Source organism: Phoenix dactylifera, chromosome 9 (genome assembly GCF_051530095.1).
Source record: "Phoenix dactylifera cultivar Ajwa chromosome 9, Ajwa_hap1_PhDact_Kaust_v1.1, whole genome shotgun sequence".
Taxonomy (NCBI): domain Eukaryota; kingdom Viridiplantae; phylum Streptophyta; class Magnoliopsida; order Arecales; family Arecaceae; genus Phoenix; species Phoenix dactylifera.
The window spans coordinates 8,485,371-8,509,944 of record NC_143198.1 but is presented as its reverse complement, the minus strand read 5'-3'; the positions used below and the strand labels follow the sequence as shown (position 1 = coordinate 8,509,944).

The following is a 24,574-nucleotide window of genomic DNA, read 5'->3' as shown; positions in this document are numbered from 1 at the left end:
TTTTATATTTATATAATGAAAATATTTAATATATTACTCCTATTTACCTTATTTTTTAATCCAAATAATTATTAGTATTAAAAAATCTATCATAAATATAAATAAAATTATTAATTCTATAATGAAACATAAAATATTTTTATAAGATTAATAATTTATAGGAGTAATAAATATATTTTTATAGAATATATTAATAATTAATATATTAATAAATATATTAATAATTAATATATTAATAAATATATTAATATTTATTATAATATATTTTATATATTTAATAAATATATGATAAGGGCTACTAAAAGTAGAATATGTGACAAAATTATGAAGCTATTATAGGAATTAGCATATTATCCTATATTTTTGATTTATTAAAATTAAAAACACATAAAAAATTCATGTAAGATATCTCAAGGGTATTTGTGGTATTATGTGATCGGTGATCTTCCATCTCCGTACTATACCAAATAAGTCACTCATGGATCAAATAACTCCCGCATTCAATCATCGGGATCTTAGATCACCGTTGCAATCCTGTTGGGGTTACCAAACGCCCCCTAAGATACTGAATATATACCAACCGGACCGCATCGCTCGAGATTTTCGGAATCAAACCGATCTTCCAAAAAGAAATCGCTTCCGGCTTGTGTTTGTGTATCCATTATTATTTGGAAGCCGGCCGGCGGCGAACGCCCCGCTTTCACATCCGTCTCTGTGTTTCTCGTGATGTCGCCCCATCTGGCGACGAGCTCTTCCCTCGCTCCTTGTCCCCATCTCTCGAAGGCGCGGCCGCTTCTCCGTGCCTCTTGCTCTACTCCGGCCTTCGCCGCCGCTCCGGCCATCGAGGCCCGCAACCTGAGCTTCTCCGTCTCCACGAGGCCGCCGGGCAAGCTCGTCCATATATTAAAGAATTGCTCGCTCTGCGTCCCCCCCGGGCAGCTCTGGATGCTTCTCGGGCCCAATGGCTGCGGCAAGTCCACCCTTCTCAAGGTATTCCAAGGCCTCCCCTTAGTTTCCTCCTTAAAACCGAATAATATATTATTAATTTTTGTTAGTGGATCAGTTTTTTGTTGCTTTATCATGATTGCTAGCTGATTCGAGTTTTTATAGTTCGTTGTATTAATGGATCAGTTTTCTCTCGCTTTTTTTTAAAAAAATTATTGCATAGTTTCTATTTTCTCGCATTTGCAGGATACATTTTGGTTTGCTTGGATGATGTTTTTCTGTATTATGCATCATATACTTTTTATGTAATATTATAATAGTATGAATGTGATTCGGACATATGTTTTCTTATGAGGATTTGAAAGTCTTGAAGTTGGATTCAACGAGTAAGTGTTGGCGTTATAGATTACTCAGTCAGTCCTCTCTGTATGTGTAGTATGTTCTTCTTTCCCTATAAAATGTTTTAGATATGGAATTGCCCATGAAACATTTACTCCATTATTATATAATGAACTCATAATGAAATATGTGAAGGTTTACAAGAATAAATAAAAAAGATAATGCATATATGGTGCTATGGGTCTCATCCTCATGAATCCATCCATTAACCAAACACTAAGAATTTCTGCTAATACAGTTGGAGCCTTTTTCATAAAACACATAAACATACTACATAATTACTGTTAAAAGATTCTACAGTTAGGGCCTTTTTCATAAAACCATAACTATGTTTTTTCAAAAAAAAAATAGTGAAATACTTTTAAAACACTACATGATTGCTATTAGCTATTAACACGACCAAGGATAAGATAAACTGCGAAAAAACATAAAGAACTTTCGAACAAGATAACAAACACCAAAAAGGAATATATTTTGATTTATAAATGGGCAATATTTCAGAGACGAAAAAAAGATACCTTTATTTAATGTTCTCAAGTTAATCTTTTGCATGAATTATAACCCTCAAAAACTAAAGAATAAACCCTGTTAGAATTAAAAGTAAATTTATGAAAGCTCTTGATGGTGTTATCCTTACTATATTTTTAGGTAGGAGAAAGTTAATAGTTATCAAGGAGTATAACTGGAAGACTCTGTTTTTTGCAAGATGAAATCAACATAAAATGGAACCATTACAATATTTTCATAGTCACATTGAGAGGGAAGAGACATAATAAGAGGCAAGGGAAAGGATATTAGACTTAGTCTAGGTGGACATGATTTAAAGATTGGACCTCTCCAATTTGCACTAACAGCTGTCATGCCTCAAGATGGTGCAGTAGGTAAACACAACAAATCAAATATCTTGTTGCACCTAACCTACTTTGTCAAACATATTTTGTCAATGATAATCAATATGATAATAGACTCAAGAAAAGTGGTAAAAATAAGTATGCACTAAGACTCCTTAGATGAGGCATGCCTTATTTGGAAATGACTAGGTCTTCTAAGTTCTAAGGCTTTAGACATAAGACGTATTAGACCAAAAAGTATTAAAGAGATGAGAACAATTTTTTATAATTGCATTTATTAGATGAGCATGGAAGAAAGGGCAACTTCGCATGCATCAAAATTAATTTTCTAATCACCAAGATATTGATAATCATTTGAAAACCCATGTCAAATATGTGCAAACCCAAATTAGTAACTCCAATAAAAATGCATGAATAAGTTGAGACCTACTAGATTGAAAGAAGATGATAATGTCACTCCTTTTTTTCTTTATCAAAAATATATCATTATGAAACCAAATGAAACTAGGAATGGGGAAGGGGAGATTTGATAGGAAGGATGGGCGAGGGTTGGATTTAGCTGCTAAAGGACACTAACACTAAAAGATAATATATAACTGCTTTTTTAGATGTGGCTTATTGAAATTGTCATGTGTAATGTTCTTATCATGGCAAATATTAAATCCTTATGATCACATATCACTATTAGTTGATGAGATGATAGAAAGGATATATAAATATATTTGCACTTGAAAGCTATTAAATAAAATTCTAGAAATAAATTCACTTCTGCGTATCACATGAAATCAGGAAGATGACAATTCTATGTGATCTTAAATATTACTGATTTATTACAATTTATGCCATCACAAACACAATCGTTGATGATTCTCTCTTGTTAGGAAGTATTTTGCTACTAAGACAATAATTGGGGCTCGAGGGATTGAATCTACTACTATTTCAATTGTATTTTCAATACATAATTTTAATCCAATAAGATGATGGCTAAGAAGGGAGGAAAATATCTTTTAAATATAAAATCTCTAAAATAATTTTAGTAATCTTTCTCACTTGTACATATTCAATAAAAGCACAAATAATCTTCAATATTTTTGACTCATTACAAATTTATGCAATCACTAACATAATACGATTCTTCCCTTTATGGAAGTATTTTACTAAGGAGACAATAATCGTGGTCCAGTGGATGAAACCTACTATTAATCTCTAGTGTGATAAGTAATTTTGAACGGCGAGGTTTTGTAGAACAAACAAAGAAATAGAAAAAAGAATTAAGGTTAAGGGAAGAATCTCACTTGGCTACCCCCTTCCTCCACTTCTTTTTTGCTTGGCTTTCAACCTTCTAATACTATGCTATTGTTGTATCCAGAGTCGGCGGAACCGTCCCGAATCAGGTGGTTCTGGCCGTTCCGAGTCATATCGGCGGCTCACTAGTATGGTATTGGCAATGGATAGCACCTCACTTGATCTTACTCTTTACACGATGATTGCCCTTTTGGGTTTTTTGATCAGCACCGGCTCAATCACCATCGCCATCTTCAAACCGTCAAAAAGCCGTTCGGAAATGTTATGTCTCTGCGGTTCAACCGCTTTAACACAGAAACAAAAGGAAATTTAGCATCACACCTACAAAAGATCAGGCAAGCACTTTTATTTTCTTAGCTGCTCTGGATTCTATTCTAGATGCTACTCGAAATCTCGAAAGAGTGAAATCTAGCCTTTTGTTTTTATCCTTTAGAAAAAGCCCATCTCTGCAGCAGTTGCATGGCAAGGGCAAGGGCTGTTGTGATTCGACGGTTTAGAGCATTACCCAGATAGCTAGTAAGCTCCTAGTAGCTCTTAGTAGATAGCTCCGAACCTGTCTTCTTTTCTCTCCTTTCTGTGGAACCGAGTTTATGCTCTTCCTGTTCTGGTGGTACTAGGCCTTCTGCCGCTCTTTCTTTGGCTATTCCACTTTCTTGATTGACCTTATCGAAAGGATGGAGGAGAAGAAAAAGCTTTATCCCACTGGCTCTCCTGTCGCTTTAGACAATGATCCAATAAGAGGAATAACTGGGACTCTGGTATCGAATTTTTTACCTGAACCGGTGGCTCACTTTTTCTAAGTAATGGGAAAGAGGACCGAAACACTATGTACCATTTGATAACCCAAAAAATGAAATGGGTCCCAGTGATTTGGATCTCACACTTTCCACCAACCTCAAAGGAATGGGTAAGAGGCTGACTCCAATTTGAAAAAGGGAGAATATGGTGGTTGAAGCAGCTACTGCCCTACCATAAGAGCAATAAGCCAGTCACAGGCAAGCAACCTCTTGAGTCTCTAACTTCCGAATCCGAATGCCCAAAAGAGAACCAGTCGCTTTCTTCTAGGAAGCGGGTTAAGACTCATCTGCAGCTGTTTTTCTCAAATGTAGGTTCGGGAGCCGGGGTAGGAAGGAATGTTTAGAGATGGAGCGAAAGACCGCACTCGAGGCAGAGAGCGCTCGAAGAAACGAAAACTGTTGCCGAAGGTGGAGAAGAAAAGAGAGGAAAAGAGAGAGTGAGCGGGGGAGGGAGGGAGAGGGAGGAAAGCCAGCAGAGGGTCGGTGTAGGCCGGCGTAGGGTGGCGGAGGCCGACGCCTGAGCGGGAGGCGAGGCCGCGGCCAGTTCTCTTGTTTCGAACGAAACAGATGTGCGACCGCTTTTTTAATTTTGCGATTTTTAAGTAAAGTCGGCGATTTGCTGACTTCACTTAAACATCGCAAAAGTGGCCTCCCTTCTTGCCCAAACGCCGGCCTCCACCACTGTCCGCCGGCCTTCGCCACTGTCCGCCGGCCTCCTTCTCCCTCCCTCCCTCTCTCTCCCCCTTCTCTCTCTTTTTCTCTCTCCCATGATCTGTGTCGCCCTCTCCTCTATCGGTACAGGCCCGGCATGGCACGACGCGGGCCCGTACCAACTCGTGCTATCGGAGAACCGGTATAGTGCCCGGTATTGGTTCCACCGACCTTGGTTGTATTTATGGCCAACTTCGAAAATTTATATAGGGAATTAGGGTATCTACGAGCAAAAAGGGAATAGTGTCTGGAGATACCTAGAATGCTTTATACTTTTCATAAGTATGACAGTAACTTGTGGGCCTAGAAAATGTCTTGTTGATGAAAACTTAATAATGCATCATATGTTCCCTCAATATCTCTCATATTTGAGTTCCATTTTGTATATCACGATTGTCCGTGCACCACATGTAGCCTGTGATCACATAGGCTCCATGCCTCCATGTGCACAATGCACAGTCGCATGTACTGCATGGCCCCCGTGCGATCTCTACTTATCTTTCTATGCATGGATTTGCTATGACCTCTATTTTGTTATTATTTTACATTTAGTTGTTATACAATTTGCATTTTACATTTAATCCTTTTACATAGTTTGGCCAGTGTTTTGCACGCACTTATGCATACTTTGCCCACAGTTACATGTAGATTATGCATGTATACATGGCCGGGGATTAAACATAAAATGGTCATTGAAATCAAAGACTAAGAATAAAGTTCAGTTAATAGGGTTTAAACATATATTGGCAGCCAATCCAATGTTAGACCTCCATCAGCCCCTTTATGCTATATGAACCTGTTAAAATGGGTCTTCCATACCATCTTTACCTCATCATGAAAGAGTGGTGAAGACTAATTCATCTTAATCTAAGACTTCTCCTCCAAGAAAGTTATTGACCTTTCGATAGTTGATTGTGTTGTGGTAACCTGAAAATAGCACAGTAGTTCTTCATAATTAAGAGCTGATGTTAAGTCTTAAAGAGAGGGTCTCTAAATAAGAATTTCTAGAATATGATTGGTCATAGAACTTCCTGAAAAGTGTATGCATTTAAAAAGTATATATATATATATATATATATATATATATATATATATATATATATATATATATATATATATATTCAAGAACATGCTCTTTGCATGTGTGCATGAGCAATCAAAATTAGTGATGGCAAGGGAGCTAGGATTTCAGCTGGAGGACAACAATGATGATTCTTGACTTGTAATTTATTTCAAAAAGAAGATCAAAAATTAAAAACCAAATAATCATACAGGTCTCTATACATCAATTTGCTTGAATGCATAAGTGCACAAATGACAAATAAGGTGCATAAACATTCTGTAATTCTTAGGTCCTTAACTCGTCAAATTTAAAGTATCCACAAACAAAAAGAATAGGCATGTCTAATTTAATACTAATTTGTAAGGCTCTAAGTACAGGTTTCTATAAAGAAATATGTGACAAGTACGAGATCCTTAACATGTGAAGGAAAGTATAAAAATGGAGATAGAGACAGATGTCTTCTTAGTCAGCCATGCTTCCTATCCCTTCCAATATCTTTATTTTTCCTTCTATCTTCTTATCTAGGCCACACAAGGTGTGTGGTTCTATAGGCTTTGAATCACCAGTTTCATATTGTACTTTTTAATCTTTAAAGAAACTAGGTAGAGGTTTTCTAACAGATTATTAGTTTCCTAGTAAGTGGGGAATTTGAGGAGTGTAGGAGATGGACTTTGTATGTTGATAAACATAGAGAGATGGAGATCTCATGGCATGTTCTCAAAAAAATCATACAAAAAAACGAACTTAAAATTTATAGGTGGGAAAATCTCCATAGGTAATTATCTAATACGTGAGCTCTCAATATCCTACGTGGGGGGTGGCGGGTGAGGGGTGGGGGGTGGGAATTCCCTCCTCCCCTCTGGCCAGCGAATGATAGAAAATACAAATTGATAGCCCACACCATTAAATGTGAACTAAAGTTCTAAAATGACCAAAATATTAGATGCCAAAATCCCACAGCATCAACTTTACGGAATGAGGCCTTGTAATAAAATCCTTCCTGCTAATGCCCATGAGGCCACATAAATCCTTGATGTCCATGTATATTGCTTAGCCAAGTGTCCATATGAATCCTTATCGATATTACAAATGAGGCCACAAATACCACCTCCTTAGGAATCTGCACAAAACTCTTCAGTAATTTTAATGAGGCTGATTATAGCTGATATACCGCCTCGCTAGGGGTTCACATAAGTCTTTCACTTTTACTATATTTTCAGTTTAGAAAATCTTCCAAATGCCTTACAAAAACTTATAATATATATGTTCATATTATAAGTGTTTTGCAAGGTATTTGGGAAGTTTTGTAAACTAAGGGCTTGATTGGGAAATCCAGCACCCGTTGGATCATAGATTACACAATCTATTTAAGTAGAGCCCATATCCACCCAATTCTTCTCCAGCACAAATTCTGTGGGAGAAAAAAAGACCTCCATAGGTCCTTTTTTCATCCTATAGCCCAACAGGCCCATAGATGGGATCTAGGCTAAGATTAGGATAGACCTTTAGGAAAAAATGGGTTGAGTAGGCTAACAGACCCGATTCCTATAGAAAATCTAGCCAATCATGCTGGATTTCCCAAATAGGCCCTAGACTGAAAATATAGCCAGAATGAAAGACGCATATGAACCCCTAGCGAGGTGCCTTACATACAGTTAGATTCAAGTCATAATACATAGGTAAAATTCCAAATACCAATTTAAAATCTCATACAACTCAGAATTTCCATGTAAAATACCAAAGGATAACAACCAATTAACATGGTGCTAATTTTCAAAGAAGGAACTAGTCAAAAGTCTTTGGAACAAATGATAATTTCTATTATTAAACAACTTTAACACCGAAGCTGATTAGAGATTCCAAAATTCTAAAACAAACCATGTTTTGGAATTAGTTTTGAGGTCTTGAAACAACATAAATTTCCAGCAGATACAAAATTTGGAAAATACAAATGAGATATTAAGATATGAAAACTGATCAGGTCCTTTAGATTTACAAAACCATTGTTTGGTTTGTGAATTGAGTTTAGGGTACAAATTTATCATATTTCACTTAAATAAAGAATGGTTGATAAAAGTAGTTATAGGAAAGGCATAAATTTTGAAAGAATTTTAATTCAAAATTTTCAAAACCATAGGTAAGATTAAGATGGACTATGAGATTCAAAAATAATATGGAGGAACTTACTTCCCAAAATGAATAAATGAAACCCAAAACCCTTATCCAGAATTTCTTCCACTTCTTCTAGCTGAGCTAACCTTCCCTTTGGCCTCCCTCCTTGTCTCTATTTAAAGGCAAGGAGAGATGTTCTGGATTATGTGGGGTCCACTTCACTAGGTGGTTCTCCACCACTTATGTATGTTGGTCACAAGTAGGGCCCACTAAGTCAATTACCTATTAGATTGGTTTGGTCAAAAAGTAACTCAGCAGTAGATTAAGACGGGTACAAATAGACAAAGGCAAACATAAGCGTATTTATGTGTAATATCATTTTAGTAAACTTCTAGTTACTTAAGACATTACATGTAAATAGGGAAGTATCCCCTATTTGAATTCAATGAAAATTCAAAATATACAAAAATTTCAAATCTTCAAGATTAAAAGTTGATTTCCGACTTTAGCTCAAATCCCCAACTTTTGGCTCAAAGTCAAAATTTCTTCTTTCATATGCCAAGGAATTTTCCAAATCTTAAAGTTTTGTAAATTCTTTCATACCTAAACATCAGTAAAACCCAAAAGTCTGGTTAGAAAAGTCTTACAAATTAGTCTCCATAGCATGTCACCCAAAATGACACCAAACAGTGCTTAGCATTTCTATAAATTGGTTCATTTTTATATTACTTTCATGTATTCACATACATATGTATTTTTCAAAGTATTGTCTATGGTCTGCCGAATCGGTACCGGTAGGTGTACCGGTGACCTACTGGACCGATTCGGACTGGTTCGTACCGGTGCCAAACCGGTCCGCATAGTATAACGCGCTGCAAACACGTACTGATGCAAACCGGTCCGATTCGCACTGGTACACCCTCTATACCGCTCTATGGAGCTGGAACCGTTTTCTACCGCAGTATTGTACTGGTCAGGGACCGGACTGGTCCGGTACGTGCTACACCGGATATTGTCTATGGTGTTATATTTTATCCTTCTTCCGTGATGTTTCTGAATTTCTCCATTGCATTTTACCAAATGTATGTGCAGCATGTTTTTTTCTTTTTCTTTTGCTTTGCTAAGCTCATGTTAGGGAGATACATCTTATCTTTTGGACAGCATTTTGCTTCATGCAACATGCTCTAGGATAATTTGAAAGAGAAATCTTGGTGGAGATGAAACTTCCCCTTATGAGGGAGTAGCATTGTGAAGATACTATCTCGGTGAAGCAAAATATTGGGTCTAGCAGTGAGTCGTTGGAATATGAGGTTTATTAAAATAGTAGCTTTTGTGAAGCATAACAATAAAAAGAATGGTGCTACATGAGAGGGTTAGATATTAAAATTACAGAGGGTCATAGGATCGGATACAACTGCTGCTGATAAATTTTTATTAAGTAATGGAATGTAACAGCAAATGAGGAATGCCTATAAGCTTGATGTGGAAGCTAGAAGATAATCGGTATAATCTGTGGAAATGCAACAACTGGAGATTCAAACACCGGTGATATAACTTCCATTTAGTATAGTAAATTTTTTTCAGATTAATAAAGGTGCAGACACTGAAAATTGAATCTTCATATGACAACTCTCACTATTCTCATGAAAGCATAAAGAGACGGTCTCTCTATAGTTTATATGTAACAAATGATAAACAAGCAGTGGCAGAACTCTCATATCATATAAAGCAAATAATTTGCAAAATATTTATATGACCATATATGTGATCTATTTTGTATAGGATTAATTTCTTTTTTCTTGTTGTAATTCTTTGTTCAGGACTAAGGACTGTGCCGGAGGCTACAGTTATCTTTTTTCCTCTGTATGTATACTTTTAGACACTTCATACTCCAATATGCATGATCATAATAATACAACACCATCACAAATTTTAGGAATTTAAAACTTTGTTAACCTTTCTTATCATTTTTTGCAATCATGTGTTTGTATATGAACTCATTTCATGAATGGTTAGGTCTTGGCAGGACTCCTAAATCCATCTGATGGAACCATGCATGTCAATAGGCCAAGGAGCTTTGTATTCCAAAATCCTGATCACCAGGTTTTTCTTTCTGCTGCTGAATTACTTTGGATATTTCCTTCATTCCCACTCAGAGTCATATTTCTATTCTCTATAAAAACAAATATGATACTTCCTGCAAATTGAAAGATGTTAATTGTCAAGAATCAAGATTGTCGGATTGTTGATAGTACACAGAGAAATTTGACCAAAATAAATAGTTTTACACCGAGAATTTCATGTAATTATTAAAACTGTTTACTGCACATTTCTAGCCTTCAGTATCTTGGACAAAGTAGTCTTGCAGATGTTGGATTATTGATTAGGGCATGGGATGTGTATGCTTTGCATGCAACAAGTTGTTAATCTCTAAATATCAGATATTGCAACATTGCAGTGTGGACATCCCTCAAGGGGGGCAACCATCAATCGGAATGTGAAATAGGGCCACCACATTTTTTTCCAACCAGGCAGAAAAATAGGAAAAACCTAATCTGAAGAATCGGAAAAGGACTGGAAGGAACTAGAGGAAAAGTAAGGCCAAGGGTATTGCTAGGGAAGGGAGCCACCCCTTAGCCAGCCTTGGATAGATTGGGCTCTTACTCACATTCTCTCAGGCAAAGTTTATGAATGCCTACTAGATTCCATTCCTCCCATATCGAAGACTAGATATGGGTTTGGTTCGAATCCAGGTGCTCCCATGACATAGGGACCACATATGCTATGCCTCTCGGAGTCTCTCTAGGGCTAGGTAATTGAGGTTTGCCCCTATGTATCCTAAAAACGGGCGTATTGAGGTCATTTCGAAGTAAATATGAAATAAAAAGAGGAGATAAGCTACTCCACTAGCTAGTCTAAGTTATGTAAGTGAAATAGATGCATTTGTTAAGCAAGAAGCATTAATATAATGAAATTACATGAGATCTAGATTCGTCGTTTCGGTACCGGACCCCGTATCAGTACCAACTTATTACAGTGTCGGTATGCCTAGTATGGGGGCTAGTACGGCGTACCAAGTGTCGGTACGCCCCTTGTACCACATTCGGTATTGGTACGGTATGGTACAGTTGGTGTATGGTATACACTAGTACCGACTGGTGTGGTAAACCGTGCATGGTATTGAAAGAAGCTGCTTATATTTTTTTGAAAAGAAAATAAAGGAAAAGGGTATCAAATCTACATTCCAATTGATGGAATGGCTCTTCTTCTTGGAGAGGACCCCTTAGGGGTCTCCTTTTTGTTGAAATCCCTGTTGAGGCTTGTTGCTTGCTTCTCCTTCAAGAACTCATTATGGGTATGAGGATGTAGATCTAGGCTTGGAAACTTGGGAATTATGGGTATGAGGATGTAGGTCTAGGCTTGGAAAAGATGGCAGGAGGCTAGATTTAGACTAAGGAGGGTTCATTGTGTGTAGATCTAAGTTGGAAAGGTAATGGTAGTGTTCATGGCAGCAGGGTTATTGCTAATGTTTCCAGCTAAGGGAAGAGGGAGAAGGAAAAGGGTTTCCTAAGTTAAAGGGTTTCTAACAAATCGAAATGGCCAAAAGATCCATTCTCTTCTCTAGTGGAGGCTTTTCATAGGTGAGGGGCTGGTTTAGTGGCTGAGATTAGGCCTTCTAGAGCCTTCTCAAGACTGGATTCCTTAGCTCACATGATGAATGACTACATGGCTCTCACATGAATCAATGCTTATGGAGGGCTGAGATTTGATTTCAAGAAGCATTAAACAGTTCATTTTAGAGAATCGATGGCATGGTTCAAGTGGTTTAGTGAGCCACTTATGAGTCACAAAAGTGGGTAAATATTGTCTTGGTGTCAATCAACTAGCCTACTTTGGATGCTGAAACATGTGTCTGGAGAGCTTATATTGAGCTGAAATTTTGTGGGCTCAAAGTGTAGGCGAACATGTGGGTAAATTTTGGACCAAATTGTAATTCATTTTGGCCAGTGGTCAAATCTAGCCAAACAGGCTATTAGTAAGACTGTTTTAGGTCCACATTGATGCGTCGGACACAAACATTTGGAACTTAAACCAAAATGGATAAAATTGATTTTAAAAGGCCTAGCTATGGTTAGGGAATTTCTACTACAGGGTTTGGGACCTTTGGGTGAGGTATGACTAAGGTTGACCTAAAGTTGACTTGGGATTTTTGGATATTTAGCTAGGAATGCATGGCCGGGTTAGACTTTTGCTGATATCCTAGTTTTGATGTAGCATTTGGATCACAGAAGGAGCTGCCAAAAAGGTGTTTGGGGGTGTCTACATGTGGTATTTGATGTATATATTATACTCTATGTTACTGCAGAAGTACAAAAGTTTCTTCTCCTTTCTTTGTTCAAAAGTGTAATTCTCAAGGTAACATTTTGTGAGATAGATATGACAACCCATTAGTTTTATGTTATAATTCATTTACTTATCTTTTTGATTTAGATATTAATGATATCTTGAGCCTAATAACTAAGTTGAAACATGACAATTGTGGGTCATCTGTCTTAAAGGCATGTATAGTTTTTTACTCCTAACTGCTTGGCACAGGACCTTCATAGTACCATTACTTCTTGTTCTATACTTGTCTTCCATTATGTTATTGCTTCTTATCTTTTCAGTTGGCAAGTGCTTCATGAGCTAGTGAACCATTGACCTTGTAATTTCTTCAAAAAGTCTCACATTCTTCCATGTTTTTCAATATAAATGGACTAGTTTGGGATTTGTTGTGAATTTTGAGGATGGATATGCAAAATATACTACTGCTGGGCACATGAGGTGCATGTTTATTATTCATGTGGAAGGAGCATTTGACTGATGGTGGTGATTCCATCAATCATGATCGCTTAGAGTTATCCGATTCCAAGTGTACATTATCCAATCCTTTTCTTCCTTTTTCTTTTTCTTCTATAAGAGAGTGGATATGGAGCAGTATATTTTCTAAAACAACAACGATTTTTTTAAGGGAAGTGAGATGCATGGCATCATGCACAAATGCTGGACATTCGCATTATATATAGAAGATGTATTCTCATGTCCCTGAGAGCAAATTCTAGTAGTCTTGCAACATGAATTTGTGCTGGGGATCATTTTATTATGTGCTAAATGTACATCAAGAAAAACCATCTTAAATTCCAGATGGCATGCATGGTAAGTTTCAAATCATCATATAGGTAACTTAGTATTGGTTTTTAACTTAATCTATGGTATGGCATGGACATGAAAGTTACATAATGAAACTGCATTCTTGGAAACAAGTACTAAATTGATACAAACAAGACTATGAAATTCCCATCTTAGACATTGCATGCAGTCTTGAGTGTTCTCCAGAGATAGGTTTTAGAATTATTTGTGACTTTTCATTGGATAATTTTCACGAATACTCCTATCTACTCTCTTTTGAGAAATTACTTTACAAAATCCCATTGTGGAAGGGCAATATGCGCTCAGATATTACTTGCACTTACATATTTGGTCACATATCCTTACAGAAATCTTTGGACCTTGTTTATCAAACTAAATTAATCCATGAACTGTTCAAAGTAAAGGTCATCTTCACTTACAGTGACTATCATTCTGACTCCTAGTTTCTACCGCCATTGTACCTTCGCATGCATAAACTTAGTGCAGGTCTCTTCCTGATTCATTTATGCTAAACTCCATTTCCGAAGAGCAAAACAAGTTTGAGGACAAAACATGTTACATATTGAGTTTATAGAAACGTAACACTGAAGTATCTTATCTGAAATACTATGACTCTTCTAAATGCTATTCTAGCTAAAGAGATTAGCTTCCGAAACAATGTCACCTTAGAATTGGAGGGAAGAAAAAACAATAAGCTGGTCAATGTTCAAAGGATTTCATTTCAACATTGTCCAATCTTCTAGCATAGGCTTATGCACTAGGCTATTGAGTGCCATTTTTGGAGGCAATTTCAGTTCCTTGTTTCCATATAATGCAATCTCATAATTGGGGCGCCTTTTCCTATAACTAGCCATACCTCCTTTTTTAAAAACTATAGCTAGTTGTGCGCTCAAATGTCGGTCTTTAAGATACCATCATATACTGTGATGGATGTCTTGGAGACAAGTTTCATACAAGAACACAAAATGTTCTTACCAATTCAAAACATTTAGTCAGAAAGGCACTTTCTGAAGGTTCTTCATGTGTCATTTTGTAAGTTTCAAATGAATAGATGTTTAAATTTAATCTCTTGCTAAAGAGTGATTGTTTAATTAAACAAATAATTAGATTTACTGAGACTTAACCCGGTAAAAATAATGAATTGATATTTTCCTAGACAAGCTGTTTCAGCATGTGAATTCTTGAAAAAAAAATCTAGTGCGAGAAGTATTCATTACTAATATATTTTTCTTTTGGTGATAATGAAGTTTTTGACAACGTAGAGAGGGGGGAGAATGACTGAATGTGCTACAAGTTTCTATTGATAATTATAACTAGAAAATGATAGATGAGGTTACATCTTTATTTATGAAGTTTGCTTTTCAGGATGTAGTTTTCTAACAACATGCTTTCTTTCTGGGTGACTCCTCAATTGTTTGTCTTGTTATATTTAAAATCCAATATGATTTCTATTTAGACTTTTTATTTATTTCAATATATAGGATGAGATCATCGAGAATAGTGAATATTTTACTAGACTGATTTATGCACCCAATCCTGATCTAGTATTACCTGCAGAATGACCTGACCTCTAAATCAGTTCCAGAAAATCAAATTTTATAGAAGGGTCAATTTTCTTTCCTTCTCGCATGTTCACATATCTTCAAATATTGGATTTGGTCTTTGTTCTATTGCATCAATTTTTCCAGCCCATGATATTGTTGATAACTATTTTTTGCCTATTCTACTTTTTTTTTTAATATGTCTTTGCATATTCTACTAATGACTACACATTGATTTCTCCAAGTATTTTAATATTTTTGACTACCTTGCTTGCAAATCTCTTTTACAAGACAAAAGAATAACCATTTCAGGCTCATTGGTTATGTTTGTTCCCATTATGTGCAAGCAATTGTTGTTAGCAATAAGGGTTCTGGTACTTGTGAAAAATTTCTTATTAAATCCTTTGGTGAAGGAATCATCTGGTACAATAGTTTGTAATAATTGCTGTGGGACATCAACTTCATTGGCTTTAGAACTTGACCTTCGGAAAAATTTTCAGATAACTCAAGAATCTACCTGTGCCTTGTCAACTATCTCGGATGTTCATACATGTAGGTATCATTTCTTGAGAAAAGTCACAAATTGCTATTGACATGCATTTTTGGGAACAACTACTAGTTGACACAAACGAGGCCATCATGTTCACATCTTAGGTAATGCATGCAGTCTTGAATGTTCTTCAGAAGTTCGTTTCGGATAATGAGTTTGTGACGTTTTGTTGGGCAATTTTCAAGAATGCTCCTCTCATTTCTCGCTTCTGAAAAATTACTTTACAAGTCCAATTTTGAAATGGTATTGTGTGCTCAAATCTAATCGGACTGACCTATTTTGATGCATATCCTTATACAAATCCTTGGATCTAGTTTAGCAGACCAAGTTAATACTTGAATTTGTCATCTTTACTTATTAGTGAATGTTATATTGTTCCTCCTACTTTTGATCTTCATTATGCCTGCACACATATAAATTGAATGCAAGTCTTTACACGAGTTACTGACACTAATGCCACTTCCAAACAAGAGAGCAAGTTTGAGTATATAACCTAGTATATAATATGTTCATGGAAAGCCAAGTATTTTAGCTGAAATGCAATGATATTGCTAAATGTTAATCTACATAAAGAGATTAGCTTCTGATATAATACCATGTTACATGTAGAGGGATGAAAAACATTAGGTAGATAAGTGTTCAGATTATTTCAGTTCAACATTGGCAAATCTTCTAGCACAGGCTTATGCACTAGGATATTAAGTATCATATTTGGAGGCAATCCCAGCTTTTCTTTTCTCTATATAATGCAACATGCCAAAAGTTGGGGTCTCCTTTCCTGTAAGTATCTTATAATTCTTATATCCTTTGCAACAAATATAGCTAGTCATATGCTCAAACAGTCTAGTGTTAAAGATACTATGGTATATTGTCATCGATGTCTAGACAAGTATCGTATGACAACATAATGTGCTTCGTTGCCAACTCATACATTTCATCAGAATGGCATCACTTGATATTCTTTGTTTATCAGTTGCTAAATTTCAAATGAATAGATGGTTGAATTAATTCTTTTGGTGAGGAGTGATTGTTTAGGTGAATGATTACTTAGATTTATTGTGTTTCTGGAGTCCAACAAAAATAATGAGTTGATACGTGTCTCTACGTGCTGTTTCATCATCATCATCTGGTGATAATGAAGTTTCTAACAACATGAAGAAAGATAAAAGAACATATTGAATATGCTACAGGTTCCTATTGATTATTATTAAACAAAAAATGACAGATTAAGCTCCCTCTATTTATTGAATTCACCTTCCAGTATATCCTTTCTAACAATTTGCTTTCTGTTTGGATGAGTTCCAATACTTTGCTATATTGAAACATCCAGCTCATGCATCCATTTCCATGTAACTGCTATTTAAAATGTTTGTTTAGTACAATACTTAGGTTGAGATAGTACTAGGAAAGAGAATGCATAGGTCCTGATCTTGTGTTACCTGAAAGATGAAAAAAATTTCTTCCCTTGTTATTCACATCTCTTCAAATGTTCAATTTGACCTTTTGCCCTATTGCATCAATTTTTAAGCTCATGGTATTGTGGGTCAAGATTTGCCATCTCGGTACCGGATCCCGTACCGGTGCTACACTAGCATTGTGTTGAGATCTTTTCAGCATACGGAATCTTTTCAGCATACTGAGTGTTGGTACGCTATCCATACTGGATATCGGTACTGAATTGATATGGTACGGTATGCCCCATACCGCCCGGTTTGGACCAGTACGGCCAACCATATTGTGGATATCCTCTTTAATATCTTTTCTTTCCTATTCTACTTTCCCCACCGTATATTCTTCCCTATTCTTGCTTATTTGGCATTTTAAAATGCAGCTAAATCTACACATCAAGTTCACTAATTACTTAATGCCCTTAACTAGATTTCTTGCAATATATGCTATAAGTCAATAGCATAACTATTCAGGCACACTGATTTTGTCCCTATTCTGTACAAGTAATTCATGGTAACAGTAAGTTCTTTTTGGTACCTGTCAAATTCATATGTTGTATAAGTACTTCTTTTTAAACTTTACCTGCTTGAGTAATTTAGGCACTGAAATTTCCAGAATCCTTATGTAGCATAATTGAAAATTGTGCTTCTCTTCATCCTATGTTTCTATAGGTGGTGATGCCCACAGTGGAAGCAGATGTTGCATTTGGTCTTGGTAAGTTCAGTTTGACATTAAATGAAGTCAGATCAAGAGTATCAAAAGCTTTAGATGCTGTTGGCATGTTAGAATACTCACAAGTAGGTGGCATGCAACACATTTGGATTATCTTCTATTATGCTGGCAAATAACTTATTTTTATAAGCCTTTATTTCATTGTGTAGAGGCCAATTCAAACTCTGAGTGGTGGTCAGAAACAAAGAGTTGCAATTGCAGGTGCTTTAGCTGAAGCATGCAAAGTTCTACTGTTAGATGAATTAACAACATTTTTGGATGAAAATGACCAGGTATCTTTTTCTGCCAAGAAAACTGGACTTTGTACTTGGCAGCACTTTCCAGTTATGTGCTTCTTACATGTTATTATGAATGATGTATTCTGCTTGTTAATGTGTTTATCACCACGTGGATAAGAAACAATGTTCAAAAGTTACTGACTACATCAGTAGGAGTTTGATTGCCATTGGTTCATCCACCTTGTGTTTGATGGCATTTTTTAGATTTCTCTTTGCTTAGCGGATTGATGACCTGAACTAGTAGTTCTTTCCCAGGAAAAATGGATGAACCCTTGGTTCCCTTCTGAACTGAACTTGAAAAATGAAACCATCACTGACTCAAAAGGTAGAAGAAAGAGATTCATATTTGTGGTGTTTTTCTGGTACAAACTCAATTTTCCTAACTTGACAAATCAAGTTTTCATTCTCCATACAAAGCTTTCATAGTTGGATTTTTTGGTTCTCTTTCTGTGTGAACATTTCTTGGCTACCAACAAAAGCTGGAGAAATGTCCCATGTGGATTTCTGGTAGAGTCAAAAAGTCCTGGAACCCAAAACCAGTGGAAAGAGAATCCATGTTCAGTCCAATCAGAATTCAGAAAGAGGGGGTTTCTTTGTTGAGAGTGGTAGAATCACAGTCATTTTGCGAGAAACCCCATCTCCTGGTTTGAGACGGGTTCAAGGAATCTGCCATTCCATATTAAGGTACGCTGCTTTTCTTATGGAAGACCTTAGGGCACTATGTTTGGAAAAAAGCTCTGACTCTGTCTCTTAGTTGTTGCATCTTCTCCCTTTTGACTGGCAAAGAGAGCCATTCCTTTAGCTAATAGTCATCCTCACCCCATAAAAAAAGCTGATAGTAACAATAAACTCCAGCTAGGTGGATTCTACCACCTGTGTGGTGGAGGGTTCAACATGCAATTCCCTCTTGGCTGTTGGGTAGCTGCTCAGAATTTCAAAATCTGTATCTGTGGTTCCAGTATAAATGCTATTCTCAAGTCAGACAAGACACTGATTTGTTTATTACATGTTTTTCATTTTATAGGATCTCCCATTCATCAAAAATGTTGTTCCTTCTTTTTCAAAACCAATCCATATTTTATATATGAGATAATGGAAGAATTGACAAGTTGTATCAATTATTCTGAATGGAGGATTGGAGTTTTTCTGCCAAATTCTTGTTCAAGTCCGGAAACAAATCTATTTATATTGTTGTATTGTTTCTAATGGCAGGGGCAACATTGCACCATGCTTGTGACTGGAAACCTTACCAAGTTCTGAGTTCTGACAGTCATGGGATTGCAGTTTATAATAACTTATCGCAAATTATTTCTTTAGGAAACTTGATTCATTTCTCTTGTTTTTGAATACAAGATTTTGACAAACTTCCAAAACCAGCAAAGCTTATCCTAACCCAATATGAATTGTTTACAGACTGAATAATGCAATATTAACATTATGATTTCCAAGGTGGTCCTTTGAATGTAAGGAATTACTTTTAATCTCTCTTCTATCTGCCATCCAGCTAACTTCATCTGCTAATCCAGAAAAGTATCATAAATACATGTCTTGTTGATGGTTACAGATTTATTTGCATGAAGCGTCGGACAGAACCATAAAAATCAATCTCTTTTTATATTTTATGCATAGTGGAAAACTTTTCCTTTTCTTCCATTGTGAAGCACTGCCTTATTATATTAGTTCATCCTTCTTAAGTTTCATACACAACATCTCTTTAAGTTCCTTGACATAATTTTTAACATTCTTTATTAAACATTAGATACATCTCTGCTTTTTAGGATGAGATCTCTTCAACTTCCCTAAAATTGTTCCCACTAACAATTCTTTTCCCAAAAGAGTCCGCTAGTTTTTAATGTTGGAATTCAAGTTTCACATTCCTCCATTTGAATTCTGAGTTTCATTATATTTAGTTATTTAACTTGCATTTGGAATTTCAAATGTGTCCTAGAAAATTGATGGAATTTAGAATTTATATTGGAGAAAGGATCCAGATGGAAACTTGAATTCAAAAGCTAAAATTAGAGAGGACATTTTTGGGGAAGGATTTGCTGCAAGGAACTATATTATGTGGTTAGAAGAGAGGTGCTTATATTCTATGTCATGCAATCATCTTGTACTGTGTCATCACAACCATCCAACTTTTTTTCTAACTTTTTAGGTCAGCTTTATAATCATTATTTGTCAAGTATTCCTATTTAGGCCACCACTGATATTATTTCAAGCTTCTTCATATCCTTCCTGAGAACATCAAGTTTTATTTAAATTTGTATCTGTTTCATAGTTTTTGACATTTTTTACAATTGGCTGTTAATCGATATCACTCCACTTTTCTCATCTGGGCTTGGGACCAGTCACGTGGTGTTTCTTGTATTGCATTATGAGTAACTCAAATATGACTCTAGCACAAGATTCGCCGAACCGGTACCAGGACTTGTATCGATCGACAGACGGTTCGGTACCATACCGACATGCGGTAAGCCGAGGTGTGCCATTTTTTAAGCTTTTTAGGTTTGATTTATTGGTAATCAATTTTTTCAATTTTTTCAGTGATTTTAAGTATAATTTGTTGTTTCTTAATGTTTTTTGATGTTTCTATGATTCAGATATAACCTAAATAATGCATCATGTTGTTTTAAAGTGATACAAAACATAAAATGATTATTAAGATTTTGCATGCTACAAGAATTAATGTTGAATATCCTAATATCAATTAGTAAGATACGAAATATAAAATGTTATAATCAATTATATATATTTAAAATACAAAATATATACCGATATCTAAAATTTCGTCGAGTGGCGATACCTCTCGTAGATATCCAGATTATTAGCATAATCAGGAGGCACATCAGCCCATCCCTCTAAACAAGCGGCATTATAGTTCTGTATGCTCATCCCATAAGAAACTCTATTTTAGGTTATAACCACTCTTAGATCTCTCGCTGAAGCTTCGGCTCTAGGAGGTGTTCTCTTGCTGATAATACAGCTGTGGAGGATCCCATCCGAATATGGTGGCAGCAAAATCTGACTCGTAAGATATTTCGGACTGTGTAGGATAGTAGCCGTTGGAAGTTGATGCCTCAGACATCATATCCATATCTGTATCTATATGGGTCATATGCTGCCTGTGGTTGCGGGTAATAGAATTCAATATACGACTCAGAATTTGATACGTCTATGGATCCTACTCCACGTGCGAGGTTATCTGCAATTGCATCGTGTCTTCTTGATTGACCTCGAGAAACCTTTTCTATATGCAATTGTATTCTCGCGGGTTCTATCAAATTGTGCACTGTAGTCTATATCCTATATAGCATGCGTAAATTGGGACTCACCGGTAAATCAAACACCACCTTGAGGTGGTCTCATAAATGGCGGTCTCGTGTCCTCTACTCCTTCCCGGGCTAGTAGATTCATGACTACTAGAAATGTCATCACTGTTATTCATAGTCTCTGAATTTGAGTAAACTGACTCCACAATCTCCATCGGGGTTGCAACTATTGTTTCTTTTTCTTTTTTGCTGAACTGAGCAGCTGCTTGCTTACCCTTCGTGCTATTTCCTACCTGGCTACGCTTGGAGGATGGATGTCTCTTTCTAACTGAGTCGACCGGGTAGCATGGTGGCATCATCTAAGCAACTCTCGACCATTTTTTCAAGTTTATCAATTATTTAAAAATAATAAAATTTTGTTATAATTTAAAAATATTTTTTACTTCAAAAAATACATTCGACTTATCTAATATATAGTACTAAATTTTTATTTTATTTTATTTATTTATATATTTTAAATAATTTTTCAATTTAAAAATATGTTTAAATATCATAAATTTAGAAAAATATATTTTTTATTTTAGAAAATACTTTTGAAATATGTAATATGTATTACTAATTTTTCATTATTTTTTGTATTAATTATATATTTTTAATTATTTTTAAAATTTAAAAATAATTTTTAAATATAAATATTTTAAAAAAATTATTTGAGCTCAGATCCATGTAGAATCATACCATGGATGCTACATAAATTTTTCTAGGCCCTACATATACTTTTGATTTTATAGTTATTTTTAATTTTATTTTTTATTTTTTAATCCAAAAATATATTTTAATTTTAAAAATTATATATAATTAAAATTAAAAAAAATTTGGAATTGTGTAGATCATCCATAGATCTACAACATCTCATAAAATCATGCCAAAATCAAAAATTTTGGCATGATCTCTCCTCATTTTGCAAATTTCGAGTTATTTTTTTGGCTTTAAAAAAAAGAAAGAAATGAGGTACGAGAGTGGAAGCATACCTTATTTTGGGTTGGCTCCTTGAATCGTCTTGAATCGTCATGTTTTTGGCGCCGGCGGGGGGGGGGGGGGGGTGGTTGAAGGAGAATATTGAGTTTCTCGGGGCCTTCCAACATCCCATTGTTTAAAAAGAAAAGGAGAGGGGGAAAACTGATTTAGAACTGGTCCAAACCGATGTGAACCGGCTGGGTTGGACCGATTTCGTGCGGTTTGGGACTGATTCTGAATTCCACGGGTGAACCGACCTGGTCCCCCATCGGGTTGGCTCGGTACTGGCTAAACCAGGTCGAACATACGTTATCAATTCTAACCATTGCATCGACATCACCATTTTTCATCCTTGACAATTTCTTGTATGGAATACATTGATGGACCCTCTTGTGGAAAAGAATCTTCAAATGTCAGTTGGGTAGGTATATTAGAAGATAGAATTGATCCTTAGCCATGATGCATCATCAAGAGGAAATATAAATTGGGGAACATAAAAGCATGATCCACCAAACCGGTTGCTGGTATGGTACCAATATATACTGTACTAACACATGATATATGTTATAGCATACTAGTTTGTTACCAAGACAGCTTGTTTCCTTTTGTTTTTTTATATATTTTGGTGATTATATGAATGTTTGTTATTGATTTCAATGCTATTTTGATCTCATTTTAAGTCATATTTGTCTTTATAGATCCTATTGTCGATTAATGAATGCCATTATAAAATAACTAACATATATAATGCATATTTTTGATCTTAAAACTACGTCCATCAAAATGATCTGGACTACAGAATATGTAATTATATTTAGTTTCTCATGGAGTGTCTATGCCGCTTGTAGACATCGAGATCCTAATTGTAGTCAGAATGTAGGATCTGACTCCAATCCAGATACTATGCTCACCCTCGTGTGCTCCATATACTTTTTTTAGCCCATGGATATGCATTACTCACTACTTATTTTTGAATTTGGCTTAGGTTCAGGTAGCTATAATCATGCCCAAATTTAAGTAAATTGCTATCAAATTGAGATAGCAAGTGCATCTATATTCCTAAACATGCTATCAATTTTTTTTGAACATAAATTTATTTACTATTATTTTTTAATTTGAATATGTTTTTAATCTAAAAATTATTGATTAATGAAAAATTATGATTTCTTCTTCAATACATAGACCATTCTTAGATCTATAGCATATAATGAAATCATGCCAAAAGATAAAATTTTGGCATGATTTCAGCTCAATTACCCCATTTTTTGCCTTATTTAGGCATGAAAAAGAAAGAGGGAAATGGGAAGAGAGGAGTGTTTTATATACCTAAAGAAGATGGGATTTATCTTTAAATCTAGCAAAAAATGATCTTCCCCCTCCTTTGCAACTGTTAAGGTTATTTATATCTGTTGCGGCAATAAACGAGCAATGTGATATGGTGCGACCCAATTTGTCCAGCTTATCATTCATGTGGCGACCCATATGCCTTCAGAAATTCTTTGAGGCATTTTGGTTGGGCCCTCGGAGCCAACTTGAAAGCTAGGACAAGCAGACCAAAAGCAGCCGACCTGTAGAGCCGAAGTCTTATAGCTCAGCTCGACAACCTCGGCAACCAACCCGAACTGAGCAAAACTACTCACGGTAGAGGCAATCTGGTCCTTTCACTTAGATGTGCACGTGGCCTCGGCAATTCCATCATATGTTAAGCTGTTGCGGCACATTCTTGGGTTGTTACACCACATTAGTAGTTTATTATAGCATAATCCTGAGTTTGTTAGGATACGATTCATTGAAGATACGAGATTCTAGCTATAAAATGGTCCAAAAGGTCCTCTAAAGAAGGTGAATGCTCCACTACTCTCTAGTATCGGCATTATTATCCTTTTTCTTCTTCGTCTTTTTTTTTCATCAAGAAACCCTCTCTAACTTAAGCATTAGAGGGCCCGATTGGAGCCAACCTAGCTAGCTCTCTGACCCTCATCTGTTGCCTTGTAGTTCTGCGAAAGCAGTTCACATCAGTATCTTGGGATCGGCAGCAACAGATTGGTGCTGCCATTAGACTTAGGAGGAGCAACAACCGAGCGTTCATGCGGCCTACTCTAGATTGCTCCCCATATAGCCCCTCGAGATCTATCTTTTCAGTCGATCATGAGAGCTGTCAATGCCAGACAATTCAATCTGCTTGCTAGCAGGTACATGCTCTGACAATGGCGATGCAAAATGTGTAGCAGTGGGCCGGCAATCCACTTGCTAGTTAGTCAAATTGCCAAGATGCCCCAGTGCAGGGTAGCAGCCGCCATCGCCCTGAACTCTCTAGGTAGGGTTGGGGGCATGATTACCCTTCTTCTAGTATGAGTTCCAA

At 36.1% G+C, this 24,574-nt stretch overlaps 1 protein-coding gene across 4 annotated transcripts in view; it reads left to right on the top strand.

The window, feature by feature from the left end:
• The first annotated feature begins 594 nt into the window (after window positions 1-594).
• The window catches only part of ABCI10 (ABC transporter family protein), a 29,718-nt gene continuing 5,738 nt past the window's right edge, over window positions 595-24,574 (top strand). The window contains exons 1-5 of one of the 4 annotated variants that reach the window (XM_008811368.5): window positions 811-990; window positions 10,004-10,046; window positions 10,200-10,286; window positions 17,585-17,710; window positions 17,795-17,917. In XM_008811368.5, the coding sequence (XP_008809590.2) occupies window positions 962-990; window positions 10,004-10,046; window positions 10,200-10,286; window positions 17,585-17,710; window positions 17,795-17,917 (408 nt within the window). In that variant the 5' untranslated portion in view covers window positions 811-961. Of the gene's footprint in view, window positions 991-10,003; window positions 10,047-10,199; window positions 10,287-17,584; window positions 17,711-17,794; window positions 20,397-24,574 lie in introns of those variants that run through there. The other 3 variants (XR_016396393.1, XM_008811367.5, XM_088704171.2) reach the window with 3 other exon arrangements.